The sequence below is a fragment of the Anabas testudineus genome, chromosome 9, assembly GCF_900324465.2.
Source record: "Anabas testudineus chromosome 9, fAnaTes1.2, whole genome shotgun sequence".
In the NCBI taxonomy this organism is placed as follows: domain Eukaryota; kingdom Metazoa; phylum Chordata; class Actinopteri; order Anabantiformes; family Anabantidae; genus Anabas; species Anabas testudineus.
The window spans coordinates 17,261,379-17,280,231 of NC_046618.1; the positions used below are offsets into that span (position 1 = coordinate 17,261,379).

Here is an 18,853-nt window from a genome sequence, read left to right on the forward strand (position 1 = left end):
TGGAAGTAAAAGAACCCATTTAAATCATTTACTGTAGTAAAAGCCCTAATTAGATGCAGTAAAATATGTTTAAAGTAAAGAGTTGTAGTATTTTGCACCTCCAGTGTTTCTGGCCACCAGAGGGCGACTGCAAGAATACGGAACACCCCAAATAGACCTCACCTGAATGCTTCATTAACTCAGGTGGGTGGGAACTTTCTGAGAACATTTAAAGAACCGGAAAGTTTGGCCAGAGCTCATGTCCTCTGGCCATTTGTCTTCTCACGCAGTTGATCCACAGCCTGAATCGCGATGCAGCTTTTCGGAGTTCTGACGATCGTCTTGATGACTGTGTCCACAGGTAAGAACCACTTCTGATTACCTCCTGACTTCGGATTTGACTTTATTAAGTCCCGAATCTCTACAATGCGGATTTTCACCAAAGAGACCGGCGTGGAAAACCTATTATTTCTGCAGGTGATGCCTGAGAGAGCAGGTTATAACCTGGAGCCAGTGATCAGGTGCCCTCACCTCCACCCAGCTCCATCATGGGGCCCACTCTGCATCCACAGTATTTAAACTAAGTGCAAATGTTGAGGAGTAGGAGTACCTGAATACAGTTTCAGTGGTTGTAGTGAATACCGGAGGCTCTCCTGTTTTTAAATCCTTTTCCTGGATAATTTACAAAGTCTGTCTCTCAGACAGGCTGCTTTAGTCCAGCACCATAAAAGTTGCTGCTACATTTTTAACACAGTGTTATTTCTGATGCATCAAGTTAATTATTACTGGGAGTGTTTGGTTTTGCTTCAAAACTAGTCAAATCACTCAGGGTGAGAATCTATAAGAACTATTATTACATGTTAGAGTTATTTCAACACTGACGAGGATTTAAAAAATCAAAAACATCTTGCTCACTGGCTGTTCATTTGGTCTTTCATTATTTTACTGACCTCTGTTCAGTGTTAAACTCTGTCTCACAGTATTTTGTATTTCTCTACAGCATGTGGAATAACATGTTACCAATGTCTGGCCGCCAAAGCTGAAGCCTGCAAAGAGACCACAACATGTTCTTCCCCCTTGAACCGTTGTTTCTCCCTCAGTTTAGGCGGTAAGTTGTTTTTACAGACAATAGAAGTATTTCTGTTCAATTATCCCTCCAACAGGTTCTAAATTGATTTATTGTTGTATTGAACGCTTGGTTGCTCTTGTTCAAACAGCACTGTTTCCATTGTGTCTTGCAGGTCTCTTCACTAAGGGCTGCCAAACTAGTTATGCATGTATACCTGGTGCAGGCTGCTGTGAAGGAGACTTGTGTAACAGCGCTATAACCACTGGACCCAGTGTCATCCTCCTGTTGGTATCCTCAGCCATCATCACACTCTTTCTCTGAAGCTCTGGAACATGCACAACTGAGAATATTATGTAATTTAAATGTTGCACTGCTTTTTTATTGAATTTGCACTAATCTAGTAATACTCATTTCTCAGTACATTATGTTGCAGGTCGATTTGGCCAGTTTCCTCTTTTGAGTTCCTCAAAAATGCTGTTTACCTTCTGTTTTGACACTTGTAATTCTTTCACATATGTAAAATGTGGACATACGGATGTCAAACGGATGTCAAACAATGATCATCGACATTTAGGTTAAGTTTGGACTAAAAGTAAAGATGTTTCTTTGTTGACGTAACTGATTTTATTTTATTCAAAGTTTATTATTTGCCAGTCAAGGCTACATTGTGAACCAGTGCTGGACTCCTTGAATGTTTGCTTACACAAATGACCTTCCTTACAGTTTTGTTTAGACAAATAATCTTTTCATTCGTCAACCCCTTATCTTAGCACTCTGTCCTCATCAGGGTTATAGGGCACTATAGCCATACCCAGCTGTGACTACGCAAGAGGTTTCCAGCCCTTCACAGGCAAACAATACAATAAACCTGTAAGGAAGGTCAATCTGGGACACTGTGCTCTGTCTGAATGAATTATCCCAACAGCTTCTGTACAATTACAAATTACACATTTTTCCTCTCCACTGTGTCCTAGAGCAGCTTAAGAGGGATTATTGGATATGCTATGTAATTCTGTATTCAGTTATATTTTGAAAGGTCTTAGCTTAAATAGCTAGCTTAAATACTGTAAAGTGCCTTGCCATTGACATCTGTTGTGATTTAGTGCTATACAAATAAAATTTGCAGATTTAAGTTAACGTGAGGATGTGCTGTTCTCAGGCCCCTTGTTTGAGAAATGTTAAAAGGAAAAGTGTGGTTATTGTCTATCTACAGATCTACAGATATTCACTGATAAATACACAATACAACTTACACCTAATTCGAATCCAATAAATGCCAGGATAAGGATTTAATAAAAACAAAACTGCAGGGACAGAATGAGACATTTAAAAGCTTCCTAACCAAACTGAAACTGGTAGATAAAGGGTATCTTAACAGAGATCACGTCATGTTTGCCTCAAAATCTCCACATGTGAATAAAAAGCTGCTCAAACAGGGTGCAGACTGGATGTTGGATAAGGCCATGAGCTCATCTCACTTACTCATGAATTAGCACATGCACAATGAAAGACATGATAGCAAAAATCACAGACATGATGCTGTGTACCACAAAGTCCAGAAACTAAATGGGGAAAATAGCACTAAACAAAAAAAAAAAGGAATAAAGTGGCCACTGTCTGTCTAGTTAAGTACAATGCATGAAATGCAAAAGGTTTACTCGCCTTTAAAGGCATTTTTGAAAAAGTGAAAATCAACACTGGTGCTCAGATTAGTGGCATCTTACACAGTCCCACCCATCTTAGGAATGAGAGCTAGTTTACATCCGATTATAAACAAATTATTGTGGTACTGGCTGTGAAACAAGGCTGTGACTCACAAAGGATACCAAAGAAGTAGCCTGATGACTTCCAGGGAACTGATGAGTAAGGTAAGTAAAGTGTTTAGTGTTTTCAGTCCAAATGCAACACCCACAGTGTTACCCACCAAGCAATAGACCAACTATAAGAAGGCTAACCAGTTGTGTGTACATGTCCAAATCATTCAACAGCACAGAGGAGATTCAGAGGTCAAAATAACAGTTAAGTTATAAAATAAGAGGTTTATGGAATAAATACTACTAAAACAAGGATAAATAAAATAAAAATACACATGGCTCAAGCCATTATTTATTTTCATTCTAAAGCTGCCAACAATGGCCTGGTTAATAAATACCATTAATCAATCTGTGGCACCAAACAACACCAGTGCCTTAAACTCTCCAGTCAGGCTAATCAGTCTGCAATTATCTGAGTAACTTGAGTCTGCTGGAAGTCACAGAGGCTGTAATCTTGTTTGTCTGTCCAGCTCCACAAGGTGGAATCCATCTAGGTAACCGCTTGCCTACCGAGAATTGGTTATTGCCTTCACCTAAATTTTACCAGTTTGTGTGCGTCTACACCTGCTTTTTCAGGATCAGTGACATAAACTATAATACATGTCTATCTTTGAAAATAGCAAGAAAAATAGAGCATTTGAGGAAATTGTAACTGAATAAGTGTAATAAAAGCCAAAGGAAGCCATTGCAGTTTATTTACTTCATTATTATGTTTTTTACTTATATAATAACTGCTTCATCACCCAAATAGAAACAACTTGTTTACCTGTGTTTATGTTCCCTACGTTATATGTGTGTTGTATGTTTCCCAATATTCTGCTTTTAAATTGAAGCCCTTTGATGTCCAACTGTCTTATGGTTTCCATATTGTGCCATGTATTGTGTAGGGCATCAGTAAGTTTTAATTATTTTTTTATAATTTCAGTTGGTATTGTACAGCAGAAGGTAATTTACAGGGTATTTGATTACATTTAAAGCCTTTGTAAAAAATAAAAGTTTTGTTCATTGCATAAAGGTTTTGTGATTATTGGACAGTTACACTAATAAATGGTAAATTCACCTCTAATTAGTGTGCAGGTGCATCATGTAGCTTTCATTTGTAGAGTGGGGAACTCACAGGGGCTACAGGAAATAGAACAAAACTACAAACAACAAGACTCGAAGAGAACAGGTGACAAGATTTTTTAAACACTGCTGGAAAATATATATACATTTCTTTGTCAGAAATGAAAACTCTTAATTATGACAAATCTATTTGTCAGTACTTAGTGTTTAGACAGCAAACTGGTGTTCATATTTGATATGAAGTTTCAACAAAATGAATCATTGTCAATTTCACAAAAGCAGGATTTATGAAGCTACATTTGTTTCAGCAAGGATACCTTCCTGCTGAGTGAATTTCTCATTTACTGAGCCCCAATTTCTTTAACATGTCAAACCCAGGACCACCAGATAGTCACTAATGTGATGTCCAGATGAGGAAGTAAAAACATATCTTCACATAAGTGTGAAAGTCCGACCAATAGGTATTTGTATGGTTACTTCCTTCAGTTGAGTATTACACTTTGCTATTTACAACTACAAATTGGAGAAATGGAGGAAATATCTGTGAGCAATGGCTGAAACACAATACTGGAAGCCCAGGATCTTCAGGCTGTCAGCAGCTATGACAGCAGCTTGATGTTTTCACCAGCTCAAAGAATCCTGTATCAGGCATGAATTTGACATTTCTCCTGTTCCTTTGGAACCACTAAAGCAGATAGTTTTTAGTCATTTAGATGATGAAGTTTATTCTTACACTCTTATGTCTGGTAACGGAAAGTCTCTCAAGCCACTGATAAACAGGCCCAAGCACACTATAGTAAGCCCATATAAAGGCATACCAACAGCAAGATACATCAACATTTACCATTCACACCTCTTAAACACATGCAGAATAAGCTTATAGGGCTGTATATCTTCCCTTGTACATGACCAGTACATTCAAATAAAACCTTGTGAATACCTAGCAATAAAGTTTTGCCCAAACATTATTTTAAGGTGACACAGAGGCTTATTTTTAGATTCAAGATGCAAAGAACAATATATTAATCACAGAGAGAAATAGTTTAAATAGGAAGCAGATGCATATTCAGTGAGCAAAAGTGGAAGAAAGATCTGCCTTGTTCCAGCACATGCCGCTGTTGGTACGGGCACAACCGCTGATCAGGCAGTAATATGCTTTAGTGTTTTGAAGATGTTCTGATCAAGTCCTCTGATCTTAAGGATTAGGCCCTGTGTCAAAGTGGCTCTGGTCTTCACAGCTCTCATTTCCAACACACAGACTATGAGAACCAACTGTACTAATATACACAGACCTGTAGCAGGTCCAATTGCCACTGAACAGCTTTTTTAGGAAGGAACATGACCTGAATGACTGAGAATCTTACCTAACATACACAGATCTTTATATGCGCGGTTGAGACAATGATCGTTATTGGCTTCATGTGTACAAGCTCATATATTTTAACTTCATATAATAAATAAATACAGATAAGGTTTGTATAAGATATTCCTCGACCAGCATTTATTTCAGCTACATTTGGTCTGGTTCGTAAGAGCTTAAACAAGATGTATTCATTGAATCTTTGTGAATCAGTAGATTTAAAGCCCAGCTAAGGGAGCTGTAGCACACCAGGAGATCGTAATAATGGGATGGTTTAAAGTGCTGCTATTCAACAGCCACCTCAGTTACAAATTAAAAAATGCAGAAACATCTCTGGCTTCTTTAAATCAGACATGAAGCTGGAATAACTACAAATGACTACTAATTGCTCACTAGGGCCTGCAAACTCTTTAAAATATTCTATATTTTCACTTAAAAACTCACTAGTTGCTGTTTTGTCTAAACCACTAAATATTCACTGGAAGTCAAACAGATTTTTCACACAATAACATTCAATATATATAAAGAAAACACAGCAACACATTATTTAGACTGGAAGTTTACAGTCATTCAAATGTATTAATTTACAGAAATACAGGAAACAGAAAAATTAACCATCTTCACCTTTAGTTTTTCCAGCCAAAGTCACTGTGTGTAACATTTGAACATTGCTGACTTTGGTGTCATCTAGTGGTTGTATCAAGAATGCACAATTTACAGCAAGATCAGTTTATTACACAAAAACCATGAGGATCATTTGAAAGACGGTCCAATCCCAGATAATTTCTATACATGTATATATATTAAACAAGAGAACTGACTGTGGTATATAGTAAATTAGTTTTAAGCAAGGCATTTTGGATATTTCAAGTGTGTGCTTTACTGTCATGCCAGCAATCACTGTGTAAGAGCTTTTTACAAACATACAGTATATTCAGATAGCAAATATCTCATTTTTGAATAAAACCTTTTGCAGTGTTAATGCTTAAAGATACAAAGGTGCAATGCATCAAGCCTATTTCTGTAAGCAGAGGTTAAGCGTTTTATCATTATGCATTCACCAAGGTTGGCATGCTTTAGTTAAGCTGATAAGGCAAATAAAGTCGAAAGGCAGACCTGGACAACACATTGAAATCTGGCATCTTGGACAACACTACCTCTTTTACAAGGCAAATCTGAATTGTGTGCAGGTAAAAAAAGTAGTATCTGGTGTAGATGTTGGCACTGAAATGTCAGGATGGCACTACAGGTCAGTAAATGTGAACATAAAAATATCTGCAGTCCGTTATATGTACCGACTAATAAAAAAAAAACTATAACATTAATTTATTGCATATACACAACATGACATTTAATGCATGTCAGCTTAAACACAAGGATGAAAAGATCTTCCACAACACAGCAGTTGCCGTGGCGACATGCCCTCTAAGCAGCAATTATGGCTGGTTCAGAGGACAGCCTCATCAAACTGCAATAAAGACACTTATCAGTCACTCTATCGTGTGGTCGTTTCACCTTCCCTGAAATAAAATTCCACAAAATAAAATAAAATATTGAAATCACCTTAAAACAGAGAAAAGAATAAAGCTTCAGGCCTTGAATAAAATGTATACTCCAGAAATCCATTTGGTGGATGATACAATCTGAGATCAGCTTAACTACTGGCTGTGGAAGGCACATGAGGATGAGGATCAGCTCAAAGATGAAAGTTTCTAAGCAGGTTTCTAAGTCTTTGGGTGGACGGTTATAATCTGTAACAGAAGTCCTGCATATAAAGAGCAGGATAGAGAAGTGAAAGAGGTTAACCTTTATAAAAAAAAATCACATGGCAGCAGATCCCTAGTGGTCATTTCCCTTTAAAAAGCAAACATCTCCCGCTACTTCTTGGCATGTGTGCTCACAAGAATGTGCATGTGCATTTAGTATGTGTGCATGTAGATAATCTTTAATGCTTTGACGTCTTCAGTGAACCCATGTGAAGTAAGCTATCTCGTCCAGGTCCACAGGGTAGTCAGTGAGGTAAATGGGGCCTTTATCGTAATGTTCCCCCTTGTAGCTTCTCCACCGTCCTGCAGGCAGGTAGATGTCCCTCTCCTGCTTCCCTGGCTCTAGCACCGGAGCCACCATCAGGTCATCCCCGATCAGGAACTGGGAGTCGATCTTATAGGCTGCCTCGTCGTCATTGGCGATCCACCAGAGGGGCCTTATGATTGGGTCTCCTGTATCAAGAACCTCACCTGCCAGTTCAAGGACCCTTGGGGCCACCAGGGTCTCATGGAGCCCTGTGAACTTCTGCGCTATCTGCACCACCTGAAGATGAATTCACAAACATACAGCGTTAGCATCATATGTCTCTAAGGGATATTAACCTAGGTGGTTACTTAATTCATTTGTGTCATCCTGTAGCTACAAACCCACACAGACACACAGATGTTTTGCATGTGTACTGTGCTGAAGGTCTCAGTTTGTGCACGTGTCTTTCTCCCGCACACACCTTCTGCACTGTTCTTATGTCAGAAGGGGCAAAAATAAAAAAACATGAATAATTTTCATCTAAATTTAGCATATAGTTTGGTTGCCATTTATTTTATGATAATATGAAAGTGAACTTTCTAAATTAGGTAATTATTATCCTAATACCCTGAATTAAATCTAAAATTAAAGCTTTTTATAAGTAACACTGTATTTGGGGAGCAGAAACTACCACCTAGACAAGAAACATGAGCTGCAAAGGTGCAATTATCATATAAAAAGGGCAGGATGACACTCCAGCAATTTTTTTCTGCAAGCAGAGATGAAATAGCAGCTGTGTTTTCCTAACAACCCACCTCATTTGTTATCTTGCATTAGGACTTGATGTCACTTTAATATCTGTTGATTGAATTTCAGTTCTTTGCTATCTATTTTTGAAAATATTACCAAGAAAAAAAAGTACAATGTTTTTGTTGCTTATTTAACATCTTCAGTAAACACACACACACACACACACACACACACACACACACACACACACCATTTATCCCCTCTTTTTATTACATTACATAAGCACAGAAAGAACAGAAATAATTCCCATAAAAAAACATTTATTTTATTCTAACTGTAAGACATATACACTGTTTTACTTGCTCACCTCATTGTCATAGGCCCATGGTGGTATGGAGAACTGCATCGCAGGCATGAACGCAGACAGCTCCAACCATCGGATGTACAGCTCTCTGTCTGGCAGACCATTTTTGCCACCTACAGCACCCAAAATACAACACTGATGTTAGACTGCATATCAACAATGAACACAGACAACTATCAACGCTACATGTCTCTGTAGAGATATGCAACGGGAGTACCATACCTGTGGTGCGGTTGGGGTATGCATTCCCTCCTATAGTATCAGGTAAGACAAACTGATAGCCCAGAATGCCAATGGTCAGAACAGTCGGGATAATAGACTTGAGGCCAAGCTCATAACCCCACACTGAGTCTCTGTCAATGATCCTGAAGAAGCAGGAGATGTTCTGACTCTGGTAACCCACCCTCAGCTCTGCACGCTCACTGAACGGTATGGCCATCTCTGTGTAACGGCGGGTGAAGGTAGAGGGATCGGACAGTGGGACCAGAGTGCTAAACTGGTGTGGGAGGTAGCTGGTCTCTCCTGCATCAAACTTAAAGGAGATCACATTATAGCGGGTTTTGAGCATGCGCAGATGTGACGAGTACCACTCCCGAGCTTCTGGGTTGGTGAGGTCCAGCACTCCTCCAATACCGTTCCACCAGCGAAGCAGAGCAGGCAGCTCACCGCTCGGCTCCCGAACAAACAGCCCTTTCTCCACAGCAACGCCGAAATTAATGGAGTCATAGTTGATAAAAGGGTGTGTCCAGAGCGACACGTGAAACCCATCCTCTCTGAGTTTATCAAACATACCGCTGGCATTGGGGAACTTCTGCGGGTCAAAGTCAAACTCTCCATAGTCAGCAGTGTAGCGGTCGTCCAGGTCGAGATGGGAGTGATTGAAACCATGCTCTGTGATGTCAGAGGCGTAGCGCAGCAACTTCTCCTGAGTTACAGCTGTTTTGTGGAGAGCCCATGTGGACCACACTGGATGTTTGAACACTTCAGGAGATGGGACCTTGATAGGTTTAGGGAAATAGCGACGCACCTGAACAAACACGTGTACACAGAGAACAGAAACTTAGTACGAACAGATTCAATCAACAATTTTAGTTTTTTCATGAACAAATGCTCTAAAGATCGTTCCATTTCCTGCTGAATCACACTCCAGCACTTAACATATAAAATAACATAAAACCACACCGTGCTTATATAAATAATAAAAAGCTTCGACTATCATTAAAACAAATGCATGTCTATACTCACCATGTATTTGTGAATGGAAGTAACATCCGAGCTCACACACACTCTGTAGCTGAGTTCAGGTAAGGCCTGTTGTCCCTCTGGTGGTCTGTAGGGAGAGTCCTGGTATCGGGCCTGGAACCTCAGTGTCCTGTGCTTCTCTGACCAGCCCAGATGAAATGGTACTGAGTCATTAATCTTGATCGCAGTAGCATTTGATGACAGCCAATAGCGCTCGAGGATTCCCCCAAAGGCGTTCCGATTGGCGTAAACATCACTGGTGATAAAAGGCTGCGGTTCCTCCTCGCCCTGGATCCTGATAGGCCAGTACTGAGTTGCTGTCTCTGCTCCTCCGTACCAGTGGGAGTCATTATAGGCCATGGCGTGCTCCACCAAGCGCTTACTTTGCATCTCCTCCCAGCGAACGCGATAACACATCACAGTGTCTTTCGGTCGGACCGTCTGGATAAAGAAGTTAATCTTTCCGGAATCTGAATGAGTGCAGCTCAGAATACTTCCTTCCTTTGAGCAGGAGTCCAGATCCAGAGTCCCAGACCTGTGGGAACAGAGAGGAGATGGTTTATAATATCCATAAATGCACTATAATATTTGAGACTGAATATAGCATTTATGTTACAAGGGTTATGGTTAGCCAACATATAATGGTCTTACAAGGGCAGGGTTTGTTGCAGAAATTTATCAGATTGCAGATTACATCAGGACTATCATTATCACGCACATATTAGGGCTCCTTAACTTATTAATAGAAGAAATCAATTTTTATCTAGTTCCGTCATTGATTTGATCATTTAAGTCACTTTCAATGAAAAAATACCGACAAATCTCTAGTACCAGCATCTTAATCAAATTTAATATCTTGGGTTTTGAATAATTTGTCAGACAAACTTTTAATATATTATATGTCAGACCTTTCTAACATTTTATAGACAAAAAAATAAATCTATATGTTAACCAGCATACTAAGCAAAAAACAAATATAAAATATGTCCTGCAGAGAACCCACCTGAAGGTCATAGTGAAGATGACAGCTCCTGCCTGGTTACGAATGATAAAACCATCCTTGTTGAGGTCTAACAGCTCATTCTTCAGCAGTTGGGCTTTACGGACAGATGCTGAGTAGTAGCACCAGGCAACGACAGCAGCCAACACCAACACACAGCCTAACATTCCTGCCAATACCAAGGGACGCCCTTCATGAGCTCGTTTCTTCTTCAGTGGAGAGTCACTGGCTCCCCCGACTGTCTGCTGCTCCCCAGGAGCCACCGGGACAATGTGATACATACTGAAGGCTTGAGGCAGTGAGGTATGTAGAGAAGCAAGCTGTAGTTAACCTGCTGTCAGTGAAAATTTCTATCTTCACACTGATGTCTACCAGCTGATCTTTGGCATATTCTCCATTTCAGACTGAAGCCAAACCTGCAGGACAGACAAGAAGCAGACAGGGATCAACATCTAATTGCAGTGCGGCACAATCCAGCAGCAGAAAGCTGAATAACGTGAAACACACCACTGCAAAGATCCGATTGTCACAGTTTAAAAAGTTCAGTTAGCTAAACTTCGAGTAATAAGTAAAGGCTGTCCACATCCAGTGTTGGTGTAACATCACACAGTTAGTGTAACACATTCTCATTATCGCCACTGACAGACTGTACCACACGCTGTGATGATTAAAGACATTTAACACTAACCTTGTGTTTCCTACTTTTAGAATAGCACTGTATTACTGTTGTATTGAGTCTGTGAGAGTGTTATTTTTAAAACATGTTCCAACTAAATATTTACATCAACATATATCACATTTGCCTACACAGTATGTGTACCACCACCAGCGCACTAGTTTATTCTGTGTGCTAGTCTCAAATAAAGCTACATGTTACTGTACTGTGGGCACTTACAGAGAGTCCAACAGAGAGAGCTTGAATCTGACAAATGGCAGGTAGCCATGCCACACTGTAGGCCCTGATAGTAAAAGAAGCAATGAAACAATAAAAGCAAGATACAATCAAATGAAGTGCAGACACCGTGTCAGCATGGTTCAGCTACATTTACCTCTCAGATAAGAGCACCTTGGACATGGGTAAATAATATTTAAGAGTCCTGCAGTATACTGCAGCAAGCCTACAGCTTTCAGAGCACAGGCCAATCATATACAACTAAATCCTCTTTAAACCAAGGGTATCATTGTGTTGCAGTTCCACATTCTTATTTTCCTCAGATGAAGGTTTGTGGTAACTCAGCAGGGAGGGAAGGAAATCTTGCAAGTGCATACCTTGCATAAATTGGGTTCATGTACTTATACCAGCCCTTCACAGACAGACTGCTGCATAACATATCTTCCCCTTTTTCACACAAGCATCTGTTAGAATAAGACTATTTCCAGAACAAACTGCTGAATATTATCAGTGCCTGGCATGAGCAGAGACATAGTCTGGACTATACACTGTAGTCCAGCCCAGTCCTCATTTGCTGGATCAATTCTAATTAGTTTTATTATAAAAAAAATCAATTGCTTTAATGGCACAAGCAATACCATGACACAATGTAATGTGTCATGGTATAAATCTTTAATATGAGCAGCCACTGCCTTTAAATTAAACTGTCATGACTGACATGAATGAATCATTTTTAAAATCACTACTGCAGTGCATACATAATCATCATGTATGAAACATGACGTGTGATCCTGAGGATAGAAAGTTCACGTTTCAAGATCAGAACTAATGCAGCACTCTTCATTTCATTTAAAATCCAGTCACAGTGACTAGAAATCGTTGTCATTTTTTGCACAATGCATAAAAGTGTTTCCCGTTTCGTTATACAGCAGGTTCCCAGCACAGTTCACTTAATGCTAATTGTTCTACTACGTTAGTTGTAGCTAAATGCCATTAACAACACTTTTGCCATCGCATCGAGGTGTATGTTTTACATGATTTTCCACAAGATTGTGGAGCTATAACTGTCCAAACATTTCCAGCGAGCCAGTGTGTGATCGATAACCCACAAACCAAACACTCGATAGTTGACGCTGGACTGGGACAACGAGCGTAACCAGCTGTACCAGTTGTAACGAACTGGGTTTCAAATCGGTCACGTTAGCAGTTAAAACATAGGTTGGCTATGTCATAGCACGCAAATATGCTTAAAAAAATACATACAAACTATCATTTAAAACATTGTGGGCATAAAAGAGAGTTGTCTTACCTTCTTGTCTGGGTCCATGGGGTCAATGTGTACAGCTGTGTGCGCAGTGACTCACTGCGCAGAGGCGGAGCGGTTGAAAGTTTCACGGTCCCGCCCAACAAGCCGTAACTGATTGGTCCATGCATCTGTCACTCACACGCTACACACGCTACGTGTACTGGGAAATGTAGTGTGTTTGTTTTAAAAATACTACCAAAATCTTTTATTTTCAGAAATAGTTTAAGAAAAGCACTAAAAATATAAAACTAAAATTATGTTAACTAATATTATTAATGTATAACTAGTGTTTTACATTACATTTGTTTTTTTGTATCTTGTTTCTATGGAAACAATTAAACCAAATACTATTCTGAAGGTAAGCACACAGTTATGTTGCAGTTTGTAATTTATGTAGTAAAACTAGAACATGCTGTTAAAGTTTTTAATTTGTTAAATTAGCAGACACAGGGGAAACACTATTCCTGATGCATGTTGTAATATTAACATGCTTTCTACCACTGGGTGACAGCAAAGCGCTGTAAATGCACAATAAATGAAAGAGCATTACTGGCAAAGTACTCGCTGTTGTTATGTGTTTTGGCCATTTAGATATTTGTTGTTCCATTGAATATTAATTGATTCATAGTTTAAACAATACAGGCTAGTCGAAAAGGGTAAATTAATCGAACTAGCTCTTAGCTTTATTGTCATTTTTTTAAGTTAGCAACATAAAGTTAGCTGTGCTAACTCGAACCGACCAAGCGTGGCAGTGATCAGTACTAGTAACAATATGCTAGTAGCATCAGCTAACGCTAGCTAGGTTAAAGCAGTTAAATACTCACAATTTATTAAAAACAATTACGTTGTATCTTTACTTTTATTTTTACACATATTGGTACAGATTCTTAATTAAAAAAAAAACTCTAAACTTATAAATCAGAATCAGAATGAGCTTTAGTGCCAAGTACAGTGGAAATAAAGCTAAACTAGTTTTCTGCATTCATTTGTATTAAAATATTATCTGATCTTCATCTAAGTCAAGAGTATTGACAAATATAATCTGTCTCAAATAATAACACAAAAAATTCTGATCTTTAATGTCTTTATTTAGAACAACTATAAAAACCCCATGGTGATGGTGGAAAAACCATGTACTGTTTGACCCCCCCCCCCCCACACCACTTGGCAGCAATAACCTCAACCTGGTGCTTCCTGTAGCTGTGGATCAGACAAACACACTGACTGATTCAGTGACAGCAGAGTAAAACTGTTTCAACAGCTCCTGTATCAGGTTGAACTTTCTCAGTTGGCAAAGGAGGTAAAACCTCTGCTGGGTCAGTGTAAGTGTGTCACTTCAGGTCCTGGGAGATACTGGTTTCCATGAACCTGAAGCTCTCTTATTCTGCTGCTGTCCACGATGATGATTCAATAGTGTATAGGACAGAACTACCAAGATAGTAGAGCTACCAAGATACATCACTTTTGGTTTTGAAAAGTTTAGTATTTGTATTTCTTTAGCACTTCCCAAATCTAAAAAATAAAAGGCATCAATCATCAATAATAAAATAATAGTTTGTTTCAGCTCTAAACATGGTATATATTCTTTAGTAAATTTGTGTTAAACTGACAGAATCATGAAGCCTTCAGTATATTTTCACTAACAGGTTAGGCAACATTAGTCTGATGGGAGTAACATTAGTAATCTTGGTAGCATGAGTAACAGTCAAAGACTAGTTGCTTTAGGAGATGTGATGGTCTTGGTGGTGTTTTTAGCATAATGTGTCAACTCTGTTTCAGAAACTGCACCAACTAAAACATCACAGGAGCTAAAGTGACTGATGTGCAGGACATTGAGGGTACAGGGTAGAGATGCTGCTGATGCTGGTGTCCCTGCTCTGCTGTGTCCATGCAGTCAAGTCCTGTTTGCAGTGTGACAGCAGGATCAGGCTCCTGAATGAAGACTTAGTCCTGTCTGCGTCCTCAGTGGCTGAACAAATTGAAATCCAAATGATTTGCGATCACGCGTACGTGACCTACAGAGAGACCAGTCTGGAAAGAATGGGAGTCATTGGTGAGATCAAAATCTGAAAATTATTGAAAGCAACTTATGTCTTATTTCTTATCTTCATTACATTTTTTCTAAAATAAGTGTCAAACCACAAAGGCTGTTTTTGTGATCTGGCAATTGAAGCATGTACTAATATGGTGCACATTTTATTCTGGTTTGAGGTAGATGCCTCAAGTGTCAAATATTTTAATATGTCTGTTTCCTATTGCAGATCCCACCACTCTGTACAGAGCCAGAACTGAGTACCAGAGTGAATTTAATCGCTTTCTCAACACTGACCACTCTGGTGAGAAACAAGAAATATAATTCATTGCAAATGTTAGTTCTAAATAAGTAGTTAGAAAAACTGTACAAATTTGTACAAATGATAGGAAAACACTTTTTTAATTGTTCACCTGCATCTTGCTAAATGAGCTGTAGGTACATGTCTCTAAATTTTAAGACAACACCTGTTCTTTTTTCAAGGATCTCTGACATTTGACACCATTCAGATGATGGAGAAAGGTAGAAAGATCTTAGAAAAACACTTGGACATCTTCATCCGTGATGGTAATTGGCATGAACAACAGTGTGTGTTCAGCACAGTATGAGATATTGTGTCTGTTTGTAAGTCATAGCTGCACATGAGATTTGTTATTTTCAGATGATTTGTTTGTCTCCTTCAGGATTGTGCCCCAACACGTGTGGTAAGTCTGTTCTGTATCAGTGTAAATCCTTGTAGAAGTACAATGTGTACATACTGTTCTTTACACACTATACGTTTAAGCAACTGTTGTTCAACACAGGGCTTCTGAATCAAAGAGTAATGGACTGCGTTTCTTGTCGCTACATGGTATACATCTGTCCCTCTCCCTCTGGCCAGCAGGACTGTGGAGGTAGTTTGTTTGTTTCAGTGAATATGTGAGTGGATGAGCTGGATTTGTACCAATGTGGTGGGAGTCACAGTGCACACTGTGTGTAAATGTGTTCTTAGGCAGGGCACAGCAGCTGCATGTCCATGTGCAGGGCTAATGAAAAGATTATTCACATTATCCTGATTTAAATGAATGAAGGCTCTCTCTTTATCTCTCATCATCCCTTCCTCCCTGTCTCTCCAGAGTACCCGGTGCAGGCTGAGGAGGGAGGCCAGGCAGTGCTGAACTGTTTTCTTCCATGGCATCGTCTTCTGTTGGGAAAACCAGAGTACCACTACTCCTGGGCTGCCGGAGTACCAGGAACTAAAAAGGTCTCTGAATGACAACCGAAACAGGAATTTAGTAGTAGCGTACCAATTCTAAACCACTTTGCATACTTCCTGATTCCCAGGTGTTACATCTTGTTCTCTATTGAGCTGTACTGTATCATGGTGAATTTGCACATTTGCTGCAACTATGACTTCATAATTTGTATGTGCAGCTGAATGAAAGTGACTTCAAACCCCTGGTGGTGACAGATGACTCATCTGTGATCTTAAATCAGCTGCATGTGGACGAACAAGGGACATATCGCTGCTCTCTACAGGGAAATGGAACCGTCTTCTACCAAGTCACTTTCTTCCTCACTGGTACTGTAACGGCTGTAACGGCTCAGTGAAACGTTATCTAATGAAGAGCAACAGATAAGATCATAACTGAACTGATTTAGCACTTTTGAACAGTTGCCATACAGTTTGATAACTGCTACTGAATAAAACCATTTAAAGTTATTAGCCCCTGTATGGCAGTCTGGATGTTGTAGTGAAGAGCTCATAAGTATTGGAGAAGGATACTGCGAGATTTTCAGGAGGCCCCAAGCTAAATTACAAACACAGAGGTTAGTTATCAAAGAAATTAATTTAGCCCATGTTTAAAATAAAGTCAAACATTTAAGCTTAGCAAGGCTTGTAATTTAGTAGCAGTACTGTAAATGTGTCTGTGTTTGTGGTTTATGTCTGTGGGGTAGAGGCAGGGTGTGTCAGTTTCTTTAAGACAGTGGGCGTTTTTTTTTTTTTCTTTCTTTATTTCTTTTATAGCTTCTTGAATTATATTTGGTGTATTATTCAAAACGTTGTTTAGGTTTTAGTAAATAGCAAATTATGTTTACTTGTGTTGAAACCTGCCTAACAGAATAATCTCATTTGGGGACAAATAAAACCTACCTTTGAAATTTGGTTTTCATTCACCCTGCCAGTATCTAATGTGTAAAGCACCAATAGCTGCTACATTAACAGAATACATATTCCAACACGAAGGTTCCTGTGAGAAAACCTTTTGAAAAGTGAGTCTATAAACCTACAGTGTGTCTGTTTGGATGTTGGTGACAGACAAAGTCGTGAGTAGATGGAACATGGCAAACTGAGAGGTGGAGTCCTGCCTCAATATTTTCCCCTAAACAGATATCTCCGTTAACGCCTCTCTATTCTCCTTCTTTACAGTCAATCCTTTGCCTGTTGAAACTCAGCGGCCCCTCGTCACTCTGCCCACCCTACCTCGTGGAGACAAATATTCACCTTTTCAACCTACTGAGGGTCTGCTGGTGGTGGTCGTGGCCATGGTTACTGCTCTCAGTCTGGCAGCGAGCGTAGGCCTCACTGTTGTCCTGGGGTGAGAGGCAGAGGCAGAACATGAGGGTGAGGGCTTAGCAGGAAGGGTGTAGGTGAGAGAGGTGACAACCAGAGAACATGACATACTAGCTGATGCAATATGAAGGAAGTGGTCACAATGTAGTTTGAGGAACAAACCTTTTTTGTTCAGTCTATATGTGTATGTCACATGAACATACAGTAGATAAACTGTAGAGTTGATCTTTATAATGGAATCAGTTTTTCCATTGAGTTGTTGTTACTCTGTGAAAGTATTGTCTTTTTTTGTCCCAGGAATTGAGGTTAGTTACTTTAACAGGTGCTGACTGTATGAAGGTCACACAATGTGTAATATCAGTGTTTATGTTTACCTGTGTCTGTAAAATTAGGATTATTGTCTGTGATCTTTTTTCATAGAGTCATGATGAGTCAGCGGAGAGCTGCAGAAGAGCAGAGGAGAAATATGCAGAAACAAGACACACAAAACATGATGTGAAGGTGATACTGTATACAGTAAATACACTTTACTTTATTGTCAGGGAGATTTTACTTACGCCACATTGTACATTTTGCTTAGTGGTCAAACAAATTTCCCTCTTCATAGAATGTCAAGTCATAATTAGAAATAATATGGAAGTGAAAACAATGGCTAAATGTAAATGAGGCTCCATGAAACTTGAAACGAGACTCGGGTGTCTTTATTGTATCTTTAATAGTGAGAAAAACTAAAGGATTGACTCATGGGGATTCAAGCACAGAGATCCCACTCGTAAAACAGAGAGTTTGTGGTGTAACAGAATCTAAATGTACAACACTCACGCCCACTTAAACACATACACTCTAAAACTCCACCAAAAACCACTGAACTTTTCGTAACATAAAGCACCAGATCGCCAGAACACTTCAACGATCTGATCCCAAGCAGGGCAGCGCTCCTCCTGAATGGGGAGATGTCATTGTCACATGGACACTTATGACAGGAATCAGGGACGAGGCAAAGGCTCCCAGATTACTGTGTTTTTCAGAGATTAATAGCCCCAGCCATCCAATTAATCCTGGATAATCCCCCTGTGGGAGGAAGGGGGAGGTGTAGGTGGTTAAAAGCAAGCAGCAAACGTTTTCAGCTGGGTTTCTTTTCATGTTTATTTACTCATACATTCAGTCCGAGAGCTGAGTAAGGGCATATTTCTGGTGTTAGTAATGTTGATATCATTCATTTACAGCATCGTCACCAGACTGTTAAATTATTTGTTTCCGTCTGTGTGAGATTTCATCAAAAGCTGCTTCTGATTCAAAAATAGTCATCTCCATTTAAGTTCTGTCATGAGCTCTGCCGCCTCCACGTCATCAATTGTACAAGTCTGTGCCGTGTCGCTTTGCTGCTTGCTGTTGCGTTTCAAGTCCCTCATG

At 39.5% G+C, this 18,853-nt stretch overlaps 2 protein-coding genes across 9 annotated transcripts; one reads left to right on the plus strand and one right to left on the minus strand.

Annotated features, from left to right (window-relative positions):
• Nucleotides 1–6,000: 6,000 nt before the first annotated feature.
• LOC113151058 (myogenesis-regulating glycosidase-like) lies at nt 6,001–12,903 on the minus strand. 2 transcript variants are annotated; one of them, XM_026343876.1, is made up of 7 exons: nt 12,858–12,897; nt 11,552–11,615; nt 10,660–11,072; nt 9,660–10,191; nt 8,637–9,441; nt 8,418–8,527; nt 6,001–7,597 (listed from the first exon to the last, which is right to left on the minus strand). In XM_026343876.1, exons 3-7 carry the CDS (start codon nt 10,935–10,937, stop codon nt 7,250–7,252), a joined length of 2,073 nt encoding a protein of 690 aa, XP_026199661.1. In that variant the 5' UTR covers nt 10,938–11,072; nt 11,552–11,615; nt 12,858–12,897; the 3' UTR covers nt 6,001–7,249. The 2 variants fall into 2 exon arrangements, with proteins under 2 accessions (XP_026199661.1, XP_026199660.1); XM_026343875.1 differs by lacking the exon at nt 11,552–11,615 and having other exon boundaries at nt 12,858–12,903.
• A 188-nt stretch (nt 12,904–13,091) lies between these two features.
• LOC113150248 (izumo sperm-egg fusion protein 1) lies at nt 13,092–18,619 on the plus strand. Of its 7 annotated transcripts, none has more exons than XM_026342668.1 (10): nt 13,092–13,212; nt 14,634–14,907; nt 15,116–15,190; nt 15,370–15,453; nt 15,570–15,590; nt 15,690–15,779; nt 16,002–16,129; nt 16,300–16,447; nt 17,297–17,465; nt 17,861–18,617. In XM_026342668.1, the coding sequence occupies exons 2-10, from the start codon at nt 14,706–14,708 to the stop codon at nt 17,937–17,939; spliced, it is 996 nt and encodes a 331-aa protein (XP_026198453.1). In that variant the 5' UTR covers nt 13,092–13,212; nt 14,634–14,705; the 3' UTR covers nt 17,940–18,617. The 7 variants fall into 7 exon arrangements, with proteins under 7 accessions (XP_026198453.1, XP_026198456.1, XP_026198457.1 ...); XM_026342671.1 differs by lacking the exon at nt 13,092–13,212 and adding an exon at nt 13,952–14,176 and having other exon boundaries at nt 17,297–17,517; nt 17,861–18,619; XM_026342672.1 differs by lacking the exon at nt 13,092–13,212 and adding an exon at nt 13,952–14,176 and having other exon boundaries at nt 14,749–14,907; nt 17,861–18,618.
• The last annotated feature ends 234 nt before the right edge of the window (nt 18,620–18,853 follow it).

Bases quoted from the DNA above. Each gene is read 5' to 3' on its own strand.
- LOC113150248 (XM_026342668.1), top strand. From the start codon at position 14,706: ATGCTGCTGATGCTGGTGTCCCTGCTCTGCTGTGTCCATGCAGTCAAG. The intron at 15,454-15,569 runs GTAATTGGCATG...TGTCTCCTTCAG, and splicing joins GGACATCTTCATCCGTGATG to GATTGTGCCCCAACACGTGT. The intron at 15,591-15,689 runs GTAAGTCTGTTC...TGTTCAACACAG, and splicing joins ATTGTGCCCCAACACGTGTG to GGCTTCTGAATCAAAGAGTA.
- LOC113151058 (XM_026343875.1), bottom strand. From the start codon at position 10,937: ATGTATCACATTGTCCCGGTGGCTCCTGGGGAGCAGCAGACAGTCGGG. The intron at 10,192-10,659 runs GTGGGTTCTCTG...CTGTTCCCACAG, and splicing joins ATCTTCACTATGACCTTCAG to GTCTGGGACTCTGGATCTGG. The intron at 9,442-9,659 runs GTGAGTATAGAC...GTGTTTGTTCAG, and splicing joins CTTCCATTCACAAATACATG to GTGCGTCGCTATTTCCCTAA.